Source organism: Myotis brandtii, unplaced genomic scaffold (assembly GCF_000412655.1).
Source record: "Myotis brandtii unplaced genomic scaffold, ASM41265v1 scaffold112, whole genome shotgun sequence".
Classification (NCBI taxonomy): domain Eukaryota; kingdom Metazoa; phylum Chordata; class Mammalia; order Chiroptera; family Vespertilionidae; genus Myotis; species Myotis brandtii.
In genome coordinates, this window is record NW_005353838.1 from 5,110,461 (window position 1) to 5,134,970 (window position 24,510).

Genomic DNA, 24,510 nt, shown 5'->3' on the forward strand with positions numbered 1-24,510 from the left:
GCCCTGATTAGCCAATGGGAAGCGTGTCGGAGGTACGGTTAATTACCATGTTTGTCTATTATTAGATAAGATAAAGGCATAATATACAAATCGACCGAATGACCGAACAGCAGAACACTGTCCGGATGACCTTCCAAACGACCACGTTATGACACGCACTGGCACCAGGCCAGCCAAGGCGGGTGCGATGCAATCCATCGTGAAGCCCCACAATCGATTATCCTGCAGAGGGAGGCCCAGGCCACCGGGCTGGCGGTCACAGAGGGAGGTCCAGGCCAGCTGGCTGGTGGCGCTGTGGCGGGTATGTGGGGCCAGCCAGCCATTGCCCCACAGAAGGAGGTGACTGGTGGCGGGGAAGGGGGGGCAGCGCCACACAGATGGCAAGCAGGGACAGTGGCGGGGGCGGGGCCAGCTGCTGGCAGGCAGGGGAAGGAAAGCCCGATAGGCCCTGATTGCCGACCAGGCCTAGGGACCCTACCAGAGGGGTCCCAGATGGCAAGAGGGCGCTGAGGGACACCCTCTGCCCTCCCGTGCACAAATTTTGTGCACCAGGCCTCTAGTATTATATAATCATAACTTCACTGCAATAGCATATTAAGTGTGAAACAGGAAATGTATGCCTCATTGGGACATTGTAAATCCATTCTATCTTCACTCACATTCATGTTCACTTTTCTAAATATCACAACCCTCCCAGACCTCCTTCCAAGGGGCACAAACAAGTCCCAGCCCATTCTCCTAACTGGCCTGGGGCTATAAACCCCCAACTACTCCAGTTCCAATCCTGACCCTTTACTCCCATAAACATCCACAACTGCCAACACTGACACTAGATTCTTTCCCCCTTCGTGGGAAGCTTATTGTCCTGGATTCCCCAGGGCCCTAATTCCCTTTTTGCTGTCTCTCTCTGGGTTTTGTGCAACTCCCAACTCACACAATCCAGACCACTCGCACATAGGTCCCCTGGTGACTGACTGACCCAGTTTTACATGTTGATTTGCCTGTGTATCTTTTAATCTGTTGCACTACAGGCAGGAAGAAACATTGCAATGTTTCAATCTAAGCAAACAATACTTTCAAAAGGATTGCTGGGTGAAAAATTATGTTAACATGATAATCCAAATAATTGCTCCTGTAGCTAGTATTAAAGACCAAACCAATTGAAAAAGTTTGCTACTTCCTTGAAATCTCTTATTGAAATAATGGTTGCAAAGACTATCTTTGGGGAAATGTACTTTATGTTCCAAACTAAAGCAGATTAAAAAATAATAGAAACACAAATTTTTATTATAATCCCCAAAATTTGCCAGCACCAGACAATGTCGACTCCTGTTGCCACATGTGGATATTATGTTTAAGTAAATATAAAGCCCTTTTGTGGCTTTAATCATTAGTAAATTATCCCGCAGAGCAGTAGCACTCCAACCAGCATTCCCCACCCCAGTTTCCTCCTCCCCTTCTCTCACAGACCCTTTTTGGAATCAATTGCCAGTTTACTGAGATTTGCACTCCTTTAACAACTCTTCAAGTTTCTTTCTGAGTGTAACAGGCTTCTTATAAGAACAGTACAATTAAGAGAAGGAAATGACTACATTTTAAAACAAACACATTAACTGTCGTATGCTTTGAAGACTTGTTACCCAGAACACATACTAAGAGCCAACAATGCACTGGACAGAACCACAAAACGAAACTACAAGTGAGCAGGTAGCAAGGCACACATCCACAAGTGTTTCACACCTATGTGCTCTACACACTTGAAGGAGAAAAACTGCTAACAATGCATAGTATGCATTGTTAGTATGTATATGTTTTAAAAGTTAATACACATTTTTAAAAACATTCTATAGTAGGCCTAGGAATATGTAGGCAAATATTACCCAGAAATACTGGATAATTTTAGAAAAAATAAAGATTGCAATTTGTCTTAAACTCTGAATATAACACTTAAAGGGAAACCTATATGGCAAATATGCACTCTCCTTTTTTAAACTCTTAGACTGATCACTATCTCATACATACTAAATTCAAGAGGGGGGAGAGGGAATAAAATCTTCAATTAACTCAATCACTCTGCTAAGAAATCTAGTAACAGAACTAGGATTATAATAATGTTATCACATCCTTAACTTAGTGTTTCCTCTCGGAGAAACAAATACAAGAAAATTATCATTTCTCCTCTATTTCAGACTCTATTGATTATAAATGATATCATTCATTTAATAACAGCTTTTCACAGGAAAAAAAAAACACCACATTGCTTACAGCAAATATCAACACTGAATATACAAAATTTCAGAAGTGTGAAATTGTGAAATAAAAATATGGTAGCTTTTCAATGAAAAGAAGTACCAGTAATTTTATAAAGATGCTAATGTTTGCTATTTTGAAAGCAACAAAATTAAACAGAAAAAAATGTAAATACCCGATAAGAGTTAAGTAGAAACAATTAAATGCTCTTAATCAAATAAAAAGATTGGGTAATATAATTGTGCCAATGACATAAACAGAACATAAAATATTAGGTATGCATTGATCACAAATATGTCAAAATTTACCGAAATTTGTTAAAATCAGAATGGCTTAGAGATGAAAACATTGGTTGCCTCCTGAAAAGAGAAATAGTAGCTGGGAGAAAGAATTTTCAAAGCACCACTGTACCTTTTAAATTCTGAATTAAATTAATGTATTAACTACCCCCAAACCAAACCAAACTAAAAAACCTCCCAGAAAATAAGAAACAGAACTGGTTTTAGAATCAGTGGCTTCTTTTAGAGACTAGGTCCTCTCTCATACATTCTTCCCTGTGGTAAATTTGGTAATTTATGTACTTTGAATGCCTTAAAAACAAACAAACAGTTAATGCCAGTTATCTGTGGATCCAAAGCTTTAAAAAAACTTATCTGCATCTTGGCAACTGTGAATAATGCTGTAATGAACAGAGGGGTGTATATATCTTTGCAAATAAATGTTTTTAAATTTTTCAGGTATACACCCAGAAGAGGGAATGCTGGGTCATACGGCAACTCTATTCTTAATTTTTTGAGGAACCTCCATACTGTTTTCCATAGTGGCTGTACCAATTTACATTCCCACCAGCAGTGAACGAGGGTCCCAATAATTTTTTTTTTAGAAAGCTTATCTACCTCTGTATATATGATCAACAAAATCTAGTCAAATATAGCTAGTGATTTGAAATAGACACCAAGATACATAAAATTTCATATTAAAGCATCCTGATAACACAGCCACATGTCTTAAATGAACACTGTTTAATTTGACATCTTGCCGCTTCTGGTACTGATGCTTATATAGATAACATACCAATCTGCACAATACCTTTGGTGAGTTTCTTTTCACTCACCAAACCACCAAATTAGCTTTTAATTCTCTAACTGCTAAATTTCCCTCTTCAAATTGTTGCTTATATTTTTGAGGAGAGGCAAGCCTTAATATTAAAACTGACTTAGATGTTTTTATTTTTCAGTATTAAGTTGTCATTTGTTTGTTTAAAACTGAAATACAAATGACACAATATAGGGAACAAATTCATTTTGAATGAAGGTTACCTATATACAACAGAAATGGAAAAATGGAAAAACTTCCATTTACTCTTGAGTCACTTTTTTTTTTAATGAGGAAAAAACCAACTAAAGCTGACAGCAAAAGTAAGGAGGGAAAGAATGCAATATTGAGATGTCACCACACGTCTGATGTGCCTGAGGCCACGGGGCTGCACACAGGATTAGGCCTGTTCACCTTCCTGCCCTCACAATCCCACCCCAGGGCAGAGTCCACAAAGAGGCTGGCGACCTGGCCCTGCCTGTGCCAAGCCCCCTGTTTACTTCCTTCTTTGATCTGTTGTCTCCTATAGTCTGCAACTATTTCCCTCCAACCACAAAATGTCTGAACAATTCATTACAAAGCCTTCCCTTACAGAGACTGATGAAAATTTTAACTTCAATTTAAAGCCACACCAGCTCCTTGAACAGATGTACAAAATATGTGCACTTAAAATAACCAGATTCAACAATAAAGTAAAATTAAAATAACCAGAAAATGAATAAAAGTCATAGAATCAGCTGTCACTAGCACTGCCAAAGAGGAATAGGAACCAACAGTGACTGTATCACACACCATCAACCATAAACATTCTCAGACTTTTATAAAGCAGTGGGAAATGCTATGGTTCTTTCTAAAATAGTTTAGGATAATGATAGTTTAAAGGGAATAAACTGCAATTTGCTCATTGCTGAGTGATGATACATGCCAGGGTATTAGGATATGAGTAGATAAAACTACACGTACTCCTAACTAGGGTAAAGGAAGCATTAAAATTCCTATATACCTATCACAAGACATTTGACATAAATGGACTTTCAACTTGTGTGCATACGTATGTGTGTTCAGGTAAGTATTCAAGCATATAGTTGGGACCACATGGATTCCTGGGATAGGAGCTGGAGAAACTATTTCCAAACAACTCTTTAGAGATGTGATAGCTCAGCTTGCTGAGGAGCACGCAGCATAGCAGGCTGGCCAGCTGTAAATCTTGGCTCCCAGGGTTAGTAAAAGCTCCAAGTGGACTTCTTGATGCACCCAACATGGGGTTGTGTGTTGGGTGGAATGAAAGGAAGAAGCAATAGAGAGTGGAAAGAGTCCAAGTTTGCAAGACTGTTGACCTATATTGCCATTAATTTGGTAACCTTGGATAGGTCATAACCTTTCCACTTCTTGGTTTCTTAATATGACAACAGAGATCCTAACAACTGCCCTTCTGCCTAACAAAGCTCTTGGCGCTAATTTGAGAGCACCATGCAAATTGAAAGCAAGGCACCAGGGGAAGGGGTGAGTTCTTCAGGAAGCTAAGTTCACACAGGCTAAGGAAACACCTGCAATGTGATGGATTTACACTAGCCCTTTGCTGAGCAATAAATACATTTGGAGTTTTATGACTTCTATCCATTCAGAAGTATACATTCTCTAAAGAGGTAATGGGACCAGTCAGGTAAGTGCTCTAGTTAGAATTAAACATTAAAACAGATACCAGAGAGATATTTAGAAAAAATATATAGGTCAGTCCATTTAGACTTCAAACTTTCTGCTCTGTTGACCTGAAAAGATATTACATTTTTTCCCACTTAAGTGAACAGATGTATCTAAACTCTACAGACACCATTAAGGTAATTAAGAGACAGGTCATAGCCTGGGGAGAATATTGATAGCACCTATATTTGCAAAGTACTGTCTCTATGATGTATTAAAGAACTACAAATCAACAATAAAAAATAAGAATAACAATGAAAAATAGGCAGAAGACCTGAACAGATACTTCACAAAAAAAGATATATGAATAGCCAATAAGCACATGAAAGGATGCTTAATATCTTTAGGCTTTAGGAAAATGCAAATTAACACCACAATAAGATATCATTTCCCACCAATTAGAATGACTAAAATTAAAAAAAAACAACAACTAAGAACATGAAACATTGGTAACTTCGGTGAGGATATGGAATAATTGAATACTCTACACTACTGATGAGACTATAAAATGGTCCACTCACTTCAAAAAACCAACTGGCAGTTTCTTTCAAATTGAAAATACATCTACTTTATTACACTCTTAGATATTCATCCATGAAAAATGAAAGCATATGACTTGAAAATACTGTTAAGCAAAATTCTGTCAACAATGAAAGAACACATTTTGTACGATTCCATGTATATGAAATCTGAGAAGAAACAGAACTGGTGGCAGAAATCCGAACAGTGGTACCTGGGGGAGGGGAGGAGTGATTGACTGGGAAAAGGCATGAATGAATCTTCTGGTGTAAAATGTTCTTTATCTTGTCTTGGGTGGTGACTTCATGGGTGTATACAATTGTTAAAACTCATTGAGAAGACTGACATATAAGATCTGTTCATTTTGGTACATTAATTGTACCTAAATTAATATATATGTATATATATTCAGGTATGTTAAATTTTTATTATATATACTAGAGGCCCGGTGAACGAATTCGTGCATGAGTGGGTTCTGGCTGGCCCGCCCCGATTGGGGCTGATTGGGCCAGGCTGGCCGGGGGGAGGGGCCACGGGCAGTTGGCAGGCGGGCCCCACCCCCTGGTCGAACTCCCATTTGAACTCCCGGTTGAGGGGACAATTTGCATATTAGCCTTTTATTATATAGGATACCCATATAATAAAAAGGGAAGAAAAAAAAGCTGGTACAAAGTTGAATAGGTTCATCTAGGTTTATTTTGATACATGGACAAGGCCCTGATTTAATTCCCCAAGAGAGCATTATAGAATAAAAAGAGTTGGTCTTAAAATAAAAATATTTGGACTCACATGAAACCTGCAGCATATATTAACTGTGTGATGGGGTGAGAGAATTAGCCTTTCTGAGCCGCTGTTCTCCATCTACCTATTTCATATCAGTGACAATAGTGCATTTTAAAGTACTTAAAAAATTCTAACTTGACATTAAAATATTATTCTTGCCCACAACAGATATAATAAAAACTCAATTATATTTGTGTGATATGGACATGTAATATGTGTGAATATATATGTCTTTATACATATAGAGACTTTCTAATAGAAAAATAAAAACAGCCTGATAAGAATGGCTTACCAATGAGAAAAAAATTATTTGAAACTTGTTAGTACCTACATACTGAACAAACAACATCCATAACAGGTATTTACTCAGTAACTGCACATGCACACATGCACGCACACACACACACACACACACACACACTCTTACCCATCCCCACCTAAAGAAAGGTCAAGCAATTACTAAACCTAAAGTGCAATTTATAGACTACAAAGAAAACCTTTTGTTAGCACATCTAAATTATGATAAATTCTGAACTAGTAAGTCTTCCTTGGGAAGTTTTTGTTTGTTTTTATTTTCTTTATTGATTAAGGTATTATATATGTGTCCTTATCCCCTCATTGCTGCCCCACCCCCCACTCATGCCTTCACCCCCCCGGTGTCTGTGTCCATTGGTTATGCTTATATGAATGCATACAAGTTCTTTGATCTCTCCCCCTTATCCCCACCCTCTCCTACCTTCCCTCTGTGTTTGACAGTCTCTTGGGAAGGTTCTGATATAGACATAAAACAAGAGTTTAATGTTCACAATGAAGATTCAAAATTTGAAAATGCGCACTCTGTTTATACTCCTGTTCCCAAAGGTTATATTGTATTTCTAGAGTGAGAAGTTCCATTGTGACTCCCTGCTGACCTCAGAAATGGAAAGTAGCTTTCATTTGCAATCAGAAAGTCAGAGTGAACAAAACTTCCATCTGGCTTAAAAAGGAATGTTTGTGTGTGAGCATGCGTGTGCATACACACATACACATGCACACAAGCATGTATATAGAAACATTAGAAGGAAATATACCAAAATGTTGTCAATAATTAAACTGTCATTTGGTAATATCTCTGGTCAAGGCAAAAGACCCTAAAAAATTAAGGTTAAAAAAATCTATATATATAAAAGCCTAAATGACTGTCACGACTGAATGACCGGTCAACCAGTCGCTATGACGCACACTGACTACCAGAGGGCAGATGCTCAACTGGTGGTCAGTGTGCTCCCACGGCCAACCTCCCGTGGCCGGCTGGCGGTGGCGTCTGTTCCTTCTGTGCCCAGTCCAGCGACCGTTGCCTTCTCTCCCGACTCCACTGGGACCTTCGGTCCCCAGGCTGGGATGGGGAACCGGGGGTGGGTGGTGGCGGATGCAACCCCTTTCCCAGGGTGGCTGAGGGCCGGCTCCCTCCTTGGGGTCTGCGGGCAACCTGCTGCACCCTGTCCCTCCCCCCTGGCCAGCAGGCCCTGATTGGCCCGTGGTCCCTCCCCCTGTTCTTCTCCCCTGGCCAGCAGGCCCAAATTGGCCCAGCCCTGATCAGCCCTGATCACCAGCTAGGCCTAGAGACCCCACCTGTGCACAAATTCGTGTACCAGGTCTCTAGTGGTATATAAGATCAAAGACCTAAATGTGAGAGCTAAAACTATAACTCTTAGAAAAAAACAGAGTTATAAATCGTCATGACCTTAGATGAGGCAATGATTTCTTAAATATAACATCAAAAGCTCAAATAACAAAAGAAAATATAAATTGTACTTTAAAAAAATCAAAGTCCAATTCTTCAAAGGACACAGTCAAGAAAGTACAAAAATATTTGCAAAAAAAATCTGATCTGAGACTCAATATATAAAGAAATCTTACAACTCAATAATAAAGGACAACCCAACTAAAAATGGACAAAGAGCCCTATCTGGTTTGGCTAAGTGGTTAGAACATTGGCCCGAGGACTGAAGGGTCTTGGGTTTAATTCTGATCAAGGGCATGTACCTCAGTTGCAAGCTCGACCCCCGGTCCAGATTGGGGCACAAGCGGGAGGCAATCAATCGATATGTCTCTCTCACATAAATGTTTCTCTCTCTGTCTCTTCCCTTTCCTTCTACTCTCGCTAAAAATCAATGGGGAAAAAAAAATCCTCAGATGAGGATTAACAAAAAAAATGTGGAAAAAAATTCTACATACATTTCTCCAAAGAAAATAGACAAATGCAGATAGATAAATGCCATATGCATGAAAAGATGTTCAACATGGGCATGCATGCAGGTGTGTGTGCACACACACTAAGCCACCTCTTCCATAAGAACTTTGGTTACAGAAAGGTGAGGACCCACATACGTGCCAGGCTGATAAATCTCATCAAGGGGAATCCAGAGCAGCCTCTCTCTGACCCTCAGGGCATCTTCTCTGAATTAAAAACTACAAAGGTCAGTGACCTCATCACCTCAGGTTCCACATGCAACTGAGGAGGGTTTAGCTAAGATTTTCAGCTAATTCAACTAAAAGTTATTAAGGTTTTCAGGGACAAAATGGACTAAGTATGTCTTAAACAAATCGCATAATGTATTGCCAAATATGAAATGAACACCACAAATAAAATTAGTTTAGCTGCATACTTAGATTTGAGAATTGGTCTAAATCCAATGTCACACTCCCACTTTTGATAGAAACCTTTGTGCTCTAAGTAAATATAATCTGAACTGCTGCGTTCAGAACTGTCCACAGCCTCAACATAGTTACGGTTGTTTGCTGTATCCTCTGGTCCCTAAAGAAGAACAATTATAAGTATACTACAGTGGCTTCTTCAGTCCTTCACCTAAATATAAAGGCCCAATTAATCCAACATCTCATACTTACAGTAACAGTCAATATAAATGTATGGTAACTCCATTACTACTATTTACTGTGATATTTAAGAAGAATCAGAATTAGAACTTCAAAAAGTGTGGAAGGTTCCTCTCTGTAAAAAATCAATAAAATATATATAAAAAAAAAAGTGTGGAAGGTAATGTTTCAGGAGCTTTTAAGAAACTGAGCTGATAAAACACTACCTGTTTTCTGCACTCAAAACCAGTTAGACCAGTGATGGCAAACCTTTTGAGCTCGGCGTGTCTGCATTTTGAAAAACCCTAACTTAACTCTGGTGCCGTGTCACATATAGAAATTTTTTGATATTTGCAACCATAGTAAAACAAAGACATATATTTTTGATATTTATTTTATATATTTAAACGCCATTTAACAAAGAAAAATCAACCAAAAAATGAGTTCGCGTGTCACCTCTGACACACGTGTCATAGGTTCGCCATCACTGAGTTAGACTATGCAATGAAATTTAAAAGTCATCCCATATGATCACTGAGAAAATCTGCTTAGAATCCCTTAAGTTCAGAGGGAATGTCACTCAGATATTCTATCTAATGTGCAAGAAAGTTAAAGGAACATATTTGCCATGAAAAATGTCTAGTATTAATACGTACACAACCTCCAGCAAGGATTTCTGCAAAAAGTGGAATGGAACCATCTCTTTTGGTGAATTTGTCCCGAACAAAATCATTAACCTAATTAGAAAGAGAACATCGGTTAATCAGAGTTAACATCCATTAACCATAATTTCCTCTACTAATATGTTATTGGTTTTACAAATCAACAAAATATTTGTCTCATAAGATGAAAAATTATCAAATGTCGACATATAAATTTAAAATTTTACAAATGCCTTGATAGTGTGTCAGTCTCAGCAGTATCAGTTTTCATTTTGGCTTAATGATAATCTAAACAGATAACATAAATTTAATGGAAAAAAACTTACAGTCAGTTTAATGGCCTTTTCTGGAGCAACCCCTATAAGTTGTGGTATCAGGCCTGGGTAAATGGAGAGAATTGTTAGTAATATAGATGTACTAGACATGAATAAACAAGCCCAAAAAGAAATGGTTTCCTCCATGTTACTTATCCATAGAACATTTCAGGGTTTTTAATAAAATGGGGAAAATGGATTATCCTAAAAACTCTGTATACATATGTAATAATTATTTATGTCAAATATAATGTTATGCTTTCTTGAAGCTGTAAATCCTTCTCTTAAGCATGCTTCCTTTAAAGCCTAGTTATCTAACACCTCCCAAAAAGCGTATGAGGAAGGAATGGAGCCTCTGGATCTTCTCTATGCTGGAACACTGCCAACAACAACGTAACAAAATCCCCTCCCTTTACAACCAACAGCATACAAACACAGACATTTTAGAGAAGCCAATGTTGTATGCTTGGAAAAGCTCTGCAAAGCTGTTAAGTAGACCCAGATTTTGCCACAAATGATGCTATCTATGGGATAGCATACAGTGGCTTGGTCATTATAGAACACCAACTCCCATAATTTTCTCTTTAGAGAAACCTAGAATTCAGTACTCATTTATTTAAAGGGAAGCCAAAACTGCACAGAAAAACAGTTTTATGTATCATTTAATCGGTATCTTCTACAAACAAAAACACATGCCTACTGTATTCTTATTTACTAATATATGTCAAACTTAAGACATTTCAAAAGAATCCTTTTAAAACAAAGGAAATTATTATTCTTAGAAAGTTAAATTTCCCAGGCTGGCTGCAAACTGGAAAAGAAAAAAATACATAAACAATTCAACATCTGTAGATATTCATAGGGCTCAGCTTTCCAAAGCACACAGATTACCCAAATTGATAGCATACATTTTTTGCAAACATTTTTAAAGATGCTAACAATAAACATTTTATATCCTTTAAATCACCCAGCCAAGGGGTAGTTATGTATGTGTTTGCATGCTCACTGCTGATCTTAAGCCTACTTTGAGGACACTGCTGAGTGATTTTCTATGAGTTGAGAGCCAGCAAGTAATCATACATATGGCTACTGTCAGTCAAACTGAATTATCAATGACAAACACAAATCTGCACACACCTTTAATGGATTGCAGACTGATTTAAAAGAATAAATCAGCAGATGGCAGTCTTAACTTTCTAACCCTCATGATTACCAGGCCCTATTTCTCTTAGTCTGACTCCCATACAACTATGTCAGCATGTGTATTTGTTTTACAACTAGCCTCAATAAGGCTCATGGAATTTTAATAAAGTACTGATTTATGTCATTTTATCATTGTTGCCTGCAATGAAATGTAGGCTTATCTGTCAACAATTTTGTCAATCATCTGACAGAATAATGGACCAGTTCTAAGCAATATATGATAATCTCAATAATCATAGTGTTCACATACAGGATTCCTACAATCTTCTCCCTAATACAAGACTCTCTCATTTAAAGGACTGATTTTATCAGCTCGCATCCTGAATAAAACTAACAACTCCTCCTCCTCCTCCCCCACACACAACTTGCTATATCTGACTCATTTAATTAACATGACATCTCTCACAAATGAAATCTTCGGTAAGCATCCATCCATTGAGAAGGCTAAACTGTTAGTATATATCTAGGTTCCTTTAAATCAGTGGTTCTCAACCTTCTGGCCCTTTAAATACAGTTCCTCATGTTGTGACCCAACCATAAAATTATTTTCGTTGCTACTTCATAACTGTAATGTTGCTACTGTTATGAATCGTAATGTAAATATCTGATATGCAGGATGGTCTTAGGCGACCCCTGTGAAAGGGTCGTTCGACCGCCAAAGGGGTCGCGACCCACAGGTTGAGAACCGCTGCTTTAAATACAGGACATTCTCTTTTTAAGTATACCAAGGAAGAAGAAAGGTCATTATTCAACAAAAAAAGATTGAAAATGTCAAAGAAAGAAAACAACTTAAGTACCATTCAATCCTCAGATTCTCTGTTAAATAATATGTAGGGGTGCAGGGTTTAATACCGTTTAAAACAAGCATTCGTATGCACAGATCTGGATTCCAGACAATGCACACGTCTTCCACAGAATACTTGCTATACATCGAGAATTTAGAGAGGCTAGAGGTTTGAATATTTGAGCAAAATTAATTGCACTCCTTCTCAGGAGCAGGGTATTTGAGCCTAGTTTTCAGAACACTCTCTTATTCAGAACACTCTCTTATAATGCCGAAAAGGAACATCTTCATGACCCTCTCTTTCACACATAGTAAGTGTATCAGAGTTAGATTTTTCACTGAAAGTCTGTACATGATGCTAATCAGAGGTGTTTTTCTCCTGTCCATGAACATAACGCTTTGTTTGGCCTGGCCTTTCTTTCCAAGGAAGAGGTTCTAAGCCAAACAGTTCAACAGAGCTCAGAATGAGCTAGGGATTAATGAGACTGTGTGTGCAAACAAACAAGTACAGTAAATTACATAAATGCCCTGGACTTAGGCATGTAGAGTGTATTTTCAAAGAATTCCAAGTGGCGCCCAAAGGGATTAAAAAATTAATCTCCTTCCCAAAGGAAACCTTAAATTCTAATGTGAAAACATGTACATGAAAGTCGTTCCCTCTCCAAAGAGAACAAGTTCTTACAAAGCCGACGGGGTGAAGAGAATTCTGCATGGGGCTGCTGCCTCTAGGCCAACAGCGCCGTGCTCGGCCTAGAGGTGATAGTAACGTTTCCTGCAAAAGAAAATCTCTCTGCTTTCACTCAGTGCTTCTGAACTATGGGGAGGAAAGGAACAGAAATGAGACTTGGAGCCAAAAGGTTTTCTTTTCTTCTTTGTTAAACTTCAGATGACTCAGTGAAAAAGACTTATGGTCTCCGTGGAGGAGACAAAACATTTGATATTTCTTTCAGTTGAAACAAGTGGATAGATGGTAAACTTACCTCCAGGTGGCAGCCTGGCTTCTACTTCAGAGAAGAGACGTATTTCTCCTCTCTCACTCTTTGAGAAAAAAAAGCTCTCTATTTCTTAGCCGTCACCACTGTATTCCACCTGCAGACATGTGCCTTAGTTTGTAAAGCACAGTGACCACAGACCCATGATAGGACAAACACAGGATTTGGATTCCGAGAAATAGAAATAGCAGGAAGAAGAAATGAAGACCTTGTTTGCAGACTACTATTGCTAGTTACCAACAAAACTGTAAAAAGAGAAATGAGCAATGGGAATTCAAAAAGAGAAAAACAGCTCTAGTCTGACTGGGCAGGCTACACATTGGTTTTCATAACAAGTGAGTTAAAACCTGCTTCTGGTGAGATAAAAATCACTAACTTCTGCAGCTGAGATTTGCTTACTCACCCCGGTAGAGTCCAAAGAAGCCCTCATAACGCAAGACTTTCTTAAAACAGTCAAAGCTGTTTTTGTACATCAGCTCTCCCACCACAGAGCCAGTGCCACGCTGGTTTTGCATGCGGGTCTTCACCAGATCTATAGGATATACTGCAGTGGCTCCCACAGCTACAAATAAAACAATTTTGAGGCTTAAAAGAGAGCACAATTAAGTGGGGAATCTATAAGGACAACAAATCTCATCTCAAAGGACTAGAAAATAAAACAGTATCTTTCTCACAAGAGACTTCGTTATTCTTCCTCCCATACACAGCTGAACCACACAGGCTGGCAACCACTGGATCCATAAATACAGTTGCTTCAGAGAACAACTACAGTGGATTTTCAAGTCATCACCAACATTAGACAATCAACACTCAATTTTCTATAACATTAAACTATTATACGTAACATATTTTTAAAAAACAACATATTTCTTGATATTTCCCATTAAATGCTTAAATATACCAGTTACTCCTTAAAATGACTATATATGTACACATAAGTGACTATAACTTAAAATTTTAGTTTGCTAAAGCATTTTGGTATATTAAACTTAGTTACAATCATAATACTGAAACCAAACCTCAATATAATCCTACCCCTACATACAGAATTTGTTAAAAAAAAAAAAAAAAAAAGACCAGGCTTTAGATTTCTCACGGACTAAAAAATGTATAACATGAACTAGAGCATTATATTTTTCAATTGTTGAAAACCGAAACATGCTTTGTAACTTCTAAAACTGAGACTGAAAAGAAAAAAATAATAGTTTCATCAGTTCAGGCTTGTTTTGAAAAATCGTAAGTATTTTAATCACACCTGATATGTTCTTATCATCAAAGCAATTTTAGATTCTACACTATTTCTATGCAGAGATTTAAGCAGAAAGAAAAAAAACAACACAAAAAAAGTCTTGAATTTTGCCCAGGAACAGGGAGGAGAGGTTCATTTTAGCAAATAAGCTACAAGTCCAGATATTCTTCAACTAGTAAAAGGGAAGAGGAAAAGAATACAAGTAGAGAAACAAAAGTGAATCACTTTGAGAGGTTGTTTTATTTCATAAGGTTCTGGGATTTGTACCCCAAATCTTGATTTCCTACCTGCCCTCACCCCGAACACCATAAACATAGTCTTATTCTCCATTGCTTTGTACTGGCTTTAACCAGTATAATTAAAGTGAGTGCAGCACTGCAGCCAAGACTTTCACATTATGACAGAGGTTTTGTCCTAAAGACAGACTGGAGCCAGAGGGGCTATGGCCATGCTATGACAAGTCCTCTGATCAGAGGTAAAAAAATAAAAAATGCTTCAGAAAGCCCTGCAGCCGTGACCCACGGGAACAATGAACTGCACTTTTGCTGATCTGTCCCGGTCTAGTGAGATAATATTACATGATCACAAGCTTGAAACAGCACACAGACACATCACTCACCTCCAGCAACTGAGCCCAGAGTGAATCTGTAAGCAGACTCGGCAATCTGGAGCCAGACAGACCTGCCTAAACCATGAGATTGCTGTGGGGTAAAGGAAAACATGTAAAAAAATATGGAAAAACATACAGCAAATCAAAAAAGCTACAACAGCTATTTTAAGATTTTAAAATGAATACCTGTATTATTGGCATTGAAAAACCATATCCAGCCAAAGAGACACCATTGCTTTCCCCCATTTTTTTACAAACCTATTAATGCCTTATTTATCTGCTGCTATTGGGAAATACACTATCATTTTACTTAAGTGAATAAATATTTCAAGTATAACATTCTCCCCCCCACTTCTTTACATTAACCAAGTTAAAAATTTAAACCTTTCTAAAATGTACAAAAACTATCTTGATTCGCAGACCAGAGACTATTGATCATAATCTACCATCTCTAATGACTGGAGGTTATCATATTCATATGTCCATCACTTACTGCATTAAGATCTGACACAGCTGTCTGTGCTATCCACCCATGCCTGACAGCTATTACCTCTTCTACCAACAGCCTCCTACTTTGATTTTGCCACCTCTCAGCTGTTAGGGCTGGAGAAATCACATAATTAGGATTGTTAGGATTTTATGCAAAGCAATGTCAAGGACTTCTCTTTTGGGATAAAGTGAAAACCTTTAATAACTACTATTTCTAGAGTCAGAGTCTTATTTCTGGCTTTGCAGCTCAACCACTGAGGCTACCGCTAGCTAAGTGTAGTATTTCTGACCTCAGCTATTGAGCATTTGCTCTCCTAGATCTATGTATTCCCCAACTGCATAAAGAAAATACCTAAGGGGCTTTAAAAAAAAATCCATGGGGCCTGGGGTTTATATATTTTTAAAAGGTTTCAAATTATTCTGCTATGTAGCCAGGTTGAGAACCACTGTCTTAGCCACATTTACAGTTCTAATGTAAAATCTACGATGATAATAAAGCAAAGGGGGGAATCCTGTTGTGATTCAGAATGCATTGATATCCTACAGCATAAAGAATCTGAAATAAGTTGCCTATATTAGTGTATCAGTCTTGTTCTTTAATGTTTTCATTATGAAATAGCAGGTATTGAACAGTCTGAAATGAAAGAATAAAATACTTGCTTTATTATAAAGAAAATGAAAAATATTAACTTGAAATGAGGTTTTTAAAACAGCATAATAAAAGAAGTTTAGATATGTTGCTGCCAAAAGTAAACTGAGGGGGCGGGGGTGAAAGGATTAAGGAAAAGACAGACAAGAGAATGAAAGCTGGGTCTCGGTGGGACGCTGCCGTGTCTTTATTTTATAGCAGATGCCACGAGGCAAAGTAGGGGCGTGCTCAAGTTGTTTACAGCATTCTTGTGAGCTCCAACCTCACTCAACTATATGCACCTGAACTCTACCACAAGGCACGTGGGGTTACGTGTTTGGACCATAGGTTCAAGCTTAATTGTGCTGGGAGGGCCCTGCCTTCCAGCTGGGACTTGCACGTGGCAATGAGAGGACCCTGTCCTTTCATTAGTCTGAGGTTTGAACCTGGCCACAACACTGTAGCCGCGCCCCACATAGATACTCTTATTAGAATAATTTAATGGAGAGGGAATCCATGCCTAAAATCTAGAAGGAAAAGGGTAAACTAGTCTACTCTGATTTGCTTTCATCTGTACAATCTCTGAATATGCTTCAGTTAGTTTTTTTATATGTTGACTAAACACAGTGAGGCTAACCTGTTATTTCTTGTTGTTTTTTAAAAATATATTTTTATTGACTTCAGAGAGAAGGGAAAGGTAGAGAGAGATAACAATATCAATGATGAAAGAGAATCATTGATAAACTGCCTCCTGCACACCCCCTATTGGGGATGGAGCTCACAACTAAGGCATGTACACTGACTGGGAATTGAACTGTGACCTCCTGGTTCATAGGTCGACACTCAACCAGTGAGCCATATGGGCCAGGCTAACCAGTTATTTCTAATGCTCTGTTTCAAAGACAAAATAGTTGAAAACAAATGCAGTCTGTATCTTCAAGGTAAAGATGATGTTTACTATCACATTGCTTGGAGAAATTTAAGTAATAACATTTTGACTTAAATTTTATAATATTTTAAAATCAATGTGGTTGTTATGCTACTTATTAAACACACAGCATATGTTTTTAACTTCTAAAAACATGCACATAAAACTTTTTCCCAAAGTTAGAATTTCTCAATAACAAAACTGGGTGAAAATAAACCTCATTCTCACATATTATGAATTATTTTCAATCATGTCTCCTCTCAACAGAATATGTTGAATTAAAACTCATAGAATAAAAGGGCTATAATCACAAATAAGAGACAAGTAACCACTAATTCCCTTTTTCATATAAAAGGTTTGTCCTGTGTTCAACCACATATGTTTTCTTTATACTCTCTTCCTTTAAAGAATGTTTATAAGCCCTACAAAATCCTATGAAAACTGAAGGATTATACTATGCTTTAATTCTTAGCTAAAAACATCTCTAACTATGAATGCCCAAATGCCTTTTGAAAGAAATGTTGCCTCCGCCCTTATTAAATAGCACTTTAAAAAAAAAAAGCACTATATGGTTACTAAGGGTTCTTTTTTGGGCTCAGCTATCACTATAACTTACGGTTCACTTTTATTCAGGTATGTAAATTAATGTAATTAATGCTATGGATTTCACATCATGAATATTCATAAGTAGAATGCTACTGTAGCTGTCATCCCTATTAATGACTGTGTACAGAATTTTTAGCATTTAGGCTGAAAGAAAATACTCAGCACTAAGAAGATTGCCTACCGTGAGCAAATGGGCCAAAGGAAAAGGTGCTCTTTCCCTTAAGGTTATGATTATGACCTTGAAGGTGATATTTAACAAGATTGTTTTTCAAAGCAAAATAAAAGTGGGACATCTTTTAAAAAAAAAAAAAAGAGAGCATCTTAAATGATTTTTAATTTGCTCCCTAAGTATATGCATATGATTAAAAGTGACTAGAGATCTCATTTGGAGAAGAGAGGGTTCTTTTGCTTTTGTTGTTATATGTATTCTCATCCTATAAATGAGAATTGGATAAGACAAGATCATGTCAGTTAACAAGTCAAGCAACCTGCCCAAACCAAGCTGCTTCATGTAGTGTGCCAGTCCAATAAAGAGAACTGCCTCTTCCACATGGCACACTATTAATGGATAGGAGAAAAGGAAGAAAAAGCTGACGTCTTTTTCCCCCATCAATTAAAATTTTTTTAATTGTAACATAAAATTTCAGCCAACACACACAAAAAATTTTTAAGTAAAACAATTTAAGCAATAAAGAAGAAAATGTAAAGATACAATTCTTCCTCACTTCCTATCCCCTTCCACCTAGGGAAAGTAATGAAGGTGGATGAAGGAATTATGTCACACACACAACACACACACACACACTTGAGCCCAACTTGGAGTGTGCTCAGATAGGCTTCTTATAGTCAACAACAGTAACAACCACAGCAATAATGGCAATTAACATTTATTGCTTGCTTAGTAGGTGCCAGGCCTAATGTAAGTACATTATCTCATATAATTCTCACAATGACCCTATCAGATGAATACTACTCTCTTTATTTAATGAGGAAACTGAGAAAGAATGTCACATAATCAGTGCCCCAGTTCTTAACCTCTGTCTCTTAACTTCCCTTCTGTTTCTGAATTCAGATTCTATGTCATGCACTTGTGTTTTAATAACCACTTTCATAGGTTGAGATAACAACAAAACTTGCCATCCCTCCTATTTTATTTTTATTGATTTCAGAGAGGAAAGGAGAAGTAGAGAAAAACAGAAATATCAATGAAGAGAGAGAATCATTGTTCGGCTGCCTCCTGCACGCTTCCTTCTGGGGATCGAGCCTGCAACTCCGACAGGGAATCGAACTGTGACCTATGGTTCATAGGTTGATGCTCAACCACTGAACCACACTGGCCAGGTCCTTTCCTTCCTATTTTATATCTAAGTTTCAAGTGGATATCTATAGGGCAACATTCTATATATGAAATGTAAATAATTCATGTATTCGGAGGATACTGTCATTTAGAATTTAGAAAATAAAATTAAAATCGATTGATTCACACTATTTTTGCAGAATGCAGGAGTTTGACAGAATCTTGAAAATATTTGAAGGAGAAACTGAGGTCCACAGAAACATGTAGCAGATCCCAAGAATAATAAGGCCAGATTTCACAATGTATGTAAATAGGGACATCAATTTTAATCCCTCTTAAATCTTCATAAATTTGTCTATAAAATTCTAAAAATTATTTATTACTTCTATTGAGTTTTATTTTTAAGAGGTGTTTTAACAATAATTCACAGGGAAAAATACATTTGAAATCTTCATTTTTTTATTTCTCTATTTCTAACCCTCAGCAATAAGACTACCCAACCTAGCTGATGTGGGAGAGGGAAAACAGACAGACTCTGAGGCTCTTCCTTCGGGGACAATGCAAGAATACCCAGGAGCTCTGCCTGTTCTCAGGAGATTCCAGATCCCTGTGCCATCCTACTGGTTAGAGAAAAGGCACAGCAGGCACTCCAGCACCACTCTGACTGTCAATCAGAAACCCAGGGAAAGAGAAGGTGGCGATTTTTATCACTACCCATTCGCTAGCATCTAACAAGATCTTTGAGGCCATCACACCAGCATAAAGGCATCAGCGCTGCCCACTGAAGGCAGGCAAATCACCTTCCAATCTGTCTACAAGAAAAATTACACCAATAGCAGAATTATATCACCTTCCTAAAGACTAAGAAATATGAAGATAAAATTAGGGTGCCAGAGATTACAAAAACAGCTTTCAGATACGACTTGTAGGAAAATTGCTAGAGGCAAGAGAGTTAGGTAAAATGAAAAGTAAGAGCAGCAGAAAGGCTGAGAAAGGAGGAATGAGTTGGGATTTTTAAATTCATTACACTGTCTTTAATAAGCTAAATGAAATATTCCATTATTATAAATATGAGGACACCCCCAGGGAAAGCTATATTAATAGACATGTAACACTGAAAAATAGCTCCTTTTGAAATGCAATTTTTTAAACTTCAAGGAAAATTTTTATAAATGTACACTATAAAATATAAAATTAAATTCAATAAGAGCTCTTTAAATATTTCAATGTATCAACTTTTTAATAATTTTGTTAAATTTCATTATAAATCAGTGAGTTGAAATAAATTAATCTATTTTTTTAAAGGATCTGAGAACTTATAATGGAAATAAACTTTGACAGCAGCAGATAAGGGGTTTTTGCTACTAAAAAAGCTAAATTGCAATGGGTTACAGATATATTTTAATCTGCAGGAAGCTCTATTACACACCGAGCAAACAAAGTATTAACATAAAATGTAGATATAAAAGTATATTTTCAATTTACTGCACAGAATATAAAAGTTCTTGTTTATTATGTAAAGTAGATCTGGAAATTCTAATTCATTTCAGAGGCAGAATCATCATTTCATGGAGCTCAAGTAGAAGTAAGATTTCCTACCAAAACTCCCCAGCAGACCTCACTTATAAGCCTTGATCTTTCACTAGCTCGTCGGGCTATTTCACCAGAGTGGCAGCACTAAAGAAAGGTGGACTCGGGCTCTTTTTGTGGCATGCCCATTCAGCTTTATTCCCTCCTTCACTGTCTTCTGTCTTCTTTGCCCCTCTCCCCATGACGTCCCTATGTCTTCTAGCCTCATAGGTCATCACAATCTCCTAAGGTATCAGGGACACAGGTCTCATGTCTGTGAGAGCAGGTAAATACCAGGAGGACAAGCAATAGCCCTCCTAACCTCACTCCCCACACAAAGCCAGGTGACCATCACTACAACTGAGGCTTCCTCCAACTGCTACAGAAGTGGGAGTTTCTGCTTAAAACAAGATTTATTAAAAAAAAGTTCCATTTCATTCTTCAAGGTAATATCATGGGGTTTATTTTCCTTTTAAGATAGTATTTTTGAAATCAGAAATGGGGCTATATTAACTTTATAGGACTCAGAGCTATTAATTTAATCATCCTTAATATTTTTTTTAACCTTGTTAACGATCCTACTATAGAACTTTCATTTATTGGGCCTTTTGATAAATACAAATATCCATTACCTTCATGCTATATCAGTGATGGCGAACCTTTTGAGCTCGGCATGTCAGCATTTTGAAAAACCCTAACTTAACTCTGGTGCCGTGTCACATATAGAAATTTTTTGATATTTGCAACCATAGTAAAACAAAGACTTATATTTTTGATATTTATTTTATATATTTAAATGCCATTTAACAAAGAAAAATCAACCAAAAAAAATGAGTTCGCGTGTCACCTCTGACAAGCGTGTCATAGGTTCGCCATCACTGCCTTAGACAGTGGTTCTCAACCTTCTGGCCCTTTAAATACAGTTCCTCATGTTGTGACCCCCAACCATAAAATTATTTTCGTTGCTACTTCATAACTGTAATGTTGCTACTGTTATGAATCATAATCTTCAGTCTTCGCTCCCAGACGGTATATGCAAATTAACCGCCATCTTAGTTGGGTTAATTTGCATATAGCCGCTCTGATTGGCTGGTGGGTGTGGCTTAAGGCATAGCGAAAGTATGGTCAATTTGCACGTTTGTCTTTTATCTTAATATTTTAAATAACTAATATTTTATCAAAAATTTAACAATCAAGGTTTTCTCTATAGTTCATTAGTTAATTTTCCTGTGCTACTGTTGTAATCTGTAAGGTATAATATCAGTGAAAGATTTATTAGAGGAATTTTTGTATTTTGAAAACCCTATAAATATCAGTTTAATGATACAAAGTGAACTTAACACTAATCTTTAAATATGACTAGACAAATTCAGACTGCTAATTCTATGGAGAAGAAAGGCAAGCCCATATATGTTTGCACTCTTATTTTCCTTATGTTCATAAGCTAAAAGACAAGCCACAAACATAAATCTAGTTACTCCATAAAAATAGGAGGGGGTCACAGTTCTATAAAGGTAATCTTTGAACTAAGTAAAATCTCTTTCTGGTAAGTTGTTTTTAAATTTCACCATTCAGAAGCTCTAGGCTGTCATATACATACAACTCCAGCACTTTTAAAGGAGATTCTATTTATGAGACACCTACCTGTCTTTGAAGTTCTGCCAGGTTGTAAGGTAAGGCCCCCTCAGCCAACGGGGCTATTCTCTCAATATCTGCCAAAGTCAAGCGCCTTCAGGCAAAAATATGAAAAAGAACTGTTAGACACCAACAAACTCCTCAAACTAAGATAATCTTTCTTCAAAAAAAAGGGGGGGGGGAGGCGAGAACTATGACTTAAAAACAGTATTTCTCGCTCAGCCAGCATGGCTCAGTGGTTGAGCGTCGACCTATGAACCAGGAGATCACAGTTTGATTACTGGTCAGGGCATATGCCCAGGTTGTGGGCTCAATCCCAATGTGAGGCATGCAGGAGGTGGCCAATGATTCTCTCATCATTGATGTGTCTATCTCTCCCTCTCCCTTCCTCTCTGAAATCAATAAAAAAATATATTTTTTTAAATAGTATTTCTCTATTCACATAGATCATAGTGAGAAAAAAAGAACTTGCTTGGCACAACATAAAGCAAAAGATTGCAGATAAATAATGTGGAGTATACAAATTTAATAAGACTTCAATGTAGATATTCAAAGTAAAGAAATAATTTCTGGCAGAAGCAAAGTATAGATGTTGACAGTTCATACATACTACATGTATTCTCTTAGTATACATACTTAATACATAGGTATCTTGAGAAAGACAAACACAAAACTGATGGTTGCCTTTAAGGAAAGGCAAAGGGTAGAAGGGAATCTTTTTTGGAATGCTCTTTTAAACTCTTTGAATTTTGAACCATGTGAATACACTACTGATTCCAAAAAAAATTACTTAAAAATAAGTATGCTAGAAAGTCACTTCACATACAGTTTTGAGAAGCACTTTTTAAAAGCATTTTTTTATCACATAGGAGACTTAAAACCTTTGCTAAAAATGCGAATTCTAAATGAATGAGACATGGTCTGATATTTTACATCAATCACCAAAGACTGGTTGGTATATTTAGTATCATCTCTAGCTCAGCAATTCATTATGTAGCATGAAGGCAATGAATTAGCCATGTACACTCAACTTCTATTAGTCCTCAACTCTAGGATTAAAGGCCATTTTTCAGATGTTCCTACACTTAACTACTAGAGGCAACTAAAAAAAAAATCTGATCACTTAATAGATATAAGTCCCCTTTCCCACAGGTCCTGCTGGGTACCCATAGAGAAGATTTTTTCTTTTAGATTTGCATAAGACTGCAAATTTAATATTCTCCATGTATTTTGGGGATGTTTAGTCTATAAAATAGAGACATAAACATCTGAGCTTGTTCGTGATGGTAAATATGATAATAATGTCACAGGCATATTTAAGAAAATAATACTCTCCAATACAAAATAGTACATACTGTTTATCAAAATGGCCATTCACAATGAATCCAAAATATTATAAGATTCCTAAACATGTATCTCAGTTTATTAATTCAGGCAAATTTATGCAAATCTCTCAAAATTCCTAACACCTCCAGAGAGTCAAGATTAAACCAATTTTTTCCATCCCTCTCTTACATCTTCTCACTTCTATCCCCTTCTCTCTCATTTTTCTTCCTTCCCCTATTTCTCTGTCATGCCCTTCAACAACCCCTTACTCCCTTCTCTTACCTCACTTTTTCCCATCTCTGCTCTCCCTTTTTCTTCCTCTCCTCTCCCTTCTCTTCCTCTCTTGTTCTCTCTCCCTTCCCCTCCCTCCACCTGCCCTTACCTTTAGCTTGTCTTCCTCTGTCTCTCCCTCATTCCATTTCTAATATCTGTCTCTCTTTCTTGAAATTTATATACTGAATAAACTATTGTTTAAATAAACTGAAAGCACACCACTGCTTCACATGTTAAAAGAACTGTCCTATTAATAAATATCGTGAAGAATTATGGGAATAGTTACCCTGTAGCATTATATAAGTCTGCAAGTTGGTATAGGATATCAATTTCTAGTGGGGTGACTTGTCCATAGCGTATTGCATTCTGGGAAAACTCCTCTAGAAGAAAAAAAAATATTTTCAAACCTTAAAAGATTCTTAAAATGCAACAAACTTCTAACTTAACCAATTATAATCTGTAACTAAAGGCATTTTAGTATTATTTTTAAAATCTAAAACTGAATTTAAATTCCCAAATTCAACTATCCTATATAATAAAAGACTAATATGCAAATCTACCAAATGGCAGAACAACCGGTCGCTATGACGCGCACTGACCACCAGGGGGCAGATGCTCAACGCAGGAGCTGCCCCCGGGTGGTCAGTGCGCTCCCACAGGGGTAGTGCCGCTCAGCCAGAAGCCGGGCTCATGGCTGGTGAGCGCGGCAGCAGTGGCAGGAGCCTCTCAGGAGCCTCTCCC

At 37.4% G+C, this 24,510-nt stretch overlaps 1 protein-coding gene across 4 annotated transcripts in view; it reads right to left on the reverse strand.

Moving 5' to 3' along the window:
- SLC25A12 (solute carrier family 25 (aspartate/glutamate carrier), member 12) overlaps positions 1-24,510 on the reverse strand; it is a 175,382-nt gene that overhangs the window by 12,578 nt on the left and 138,294 nt on the right. For all 4 annotated transcript variants that reach the window (XM_014545823.1, XM_014545832.1, XM_005857580.2 and 1 more), the window contains 6 exons: positions 24,056-24,149; positions 22,180-22,264; positions 15,028-15,109; positions 13,563-13,721; positions 10,193-10,245; positions 9,861-9,941 (listed from right to left, as the gene is read on the reverse strand). In XM_014545823.1, coding sequence (XP_014401309.1) covers positions 9,861-9,941; positions 10,193-10,245; positions 13,563-13,721; positions 15,028-15,109; positions 22,180-22,264; positions 24,056-24,149 — 554 coding nt within the window. The remainder of the gene's footprint in view (positions 1-9,860; positions 9,942-10,192; positions 10,246-13,562; positions 13,722-15,027; positions 15,110-22,179; positions 22,265-24,055; positions 24,150-24,510) is intronic.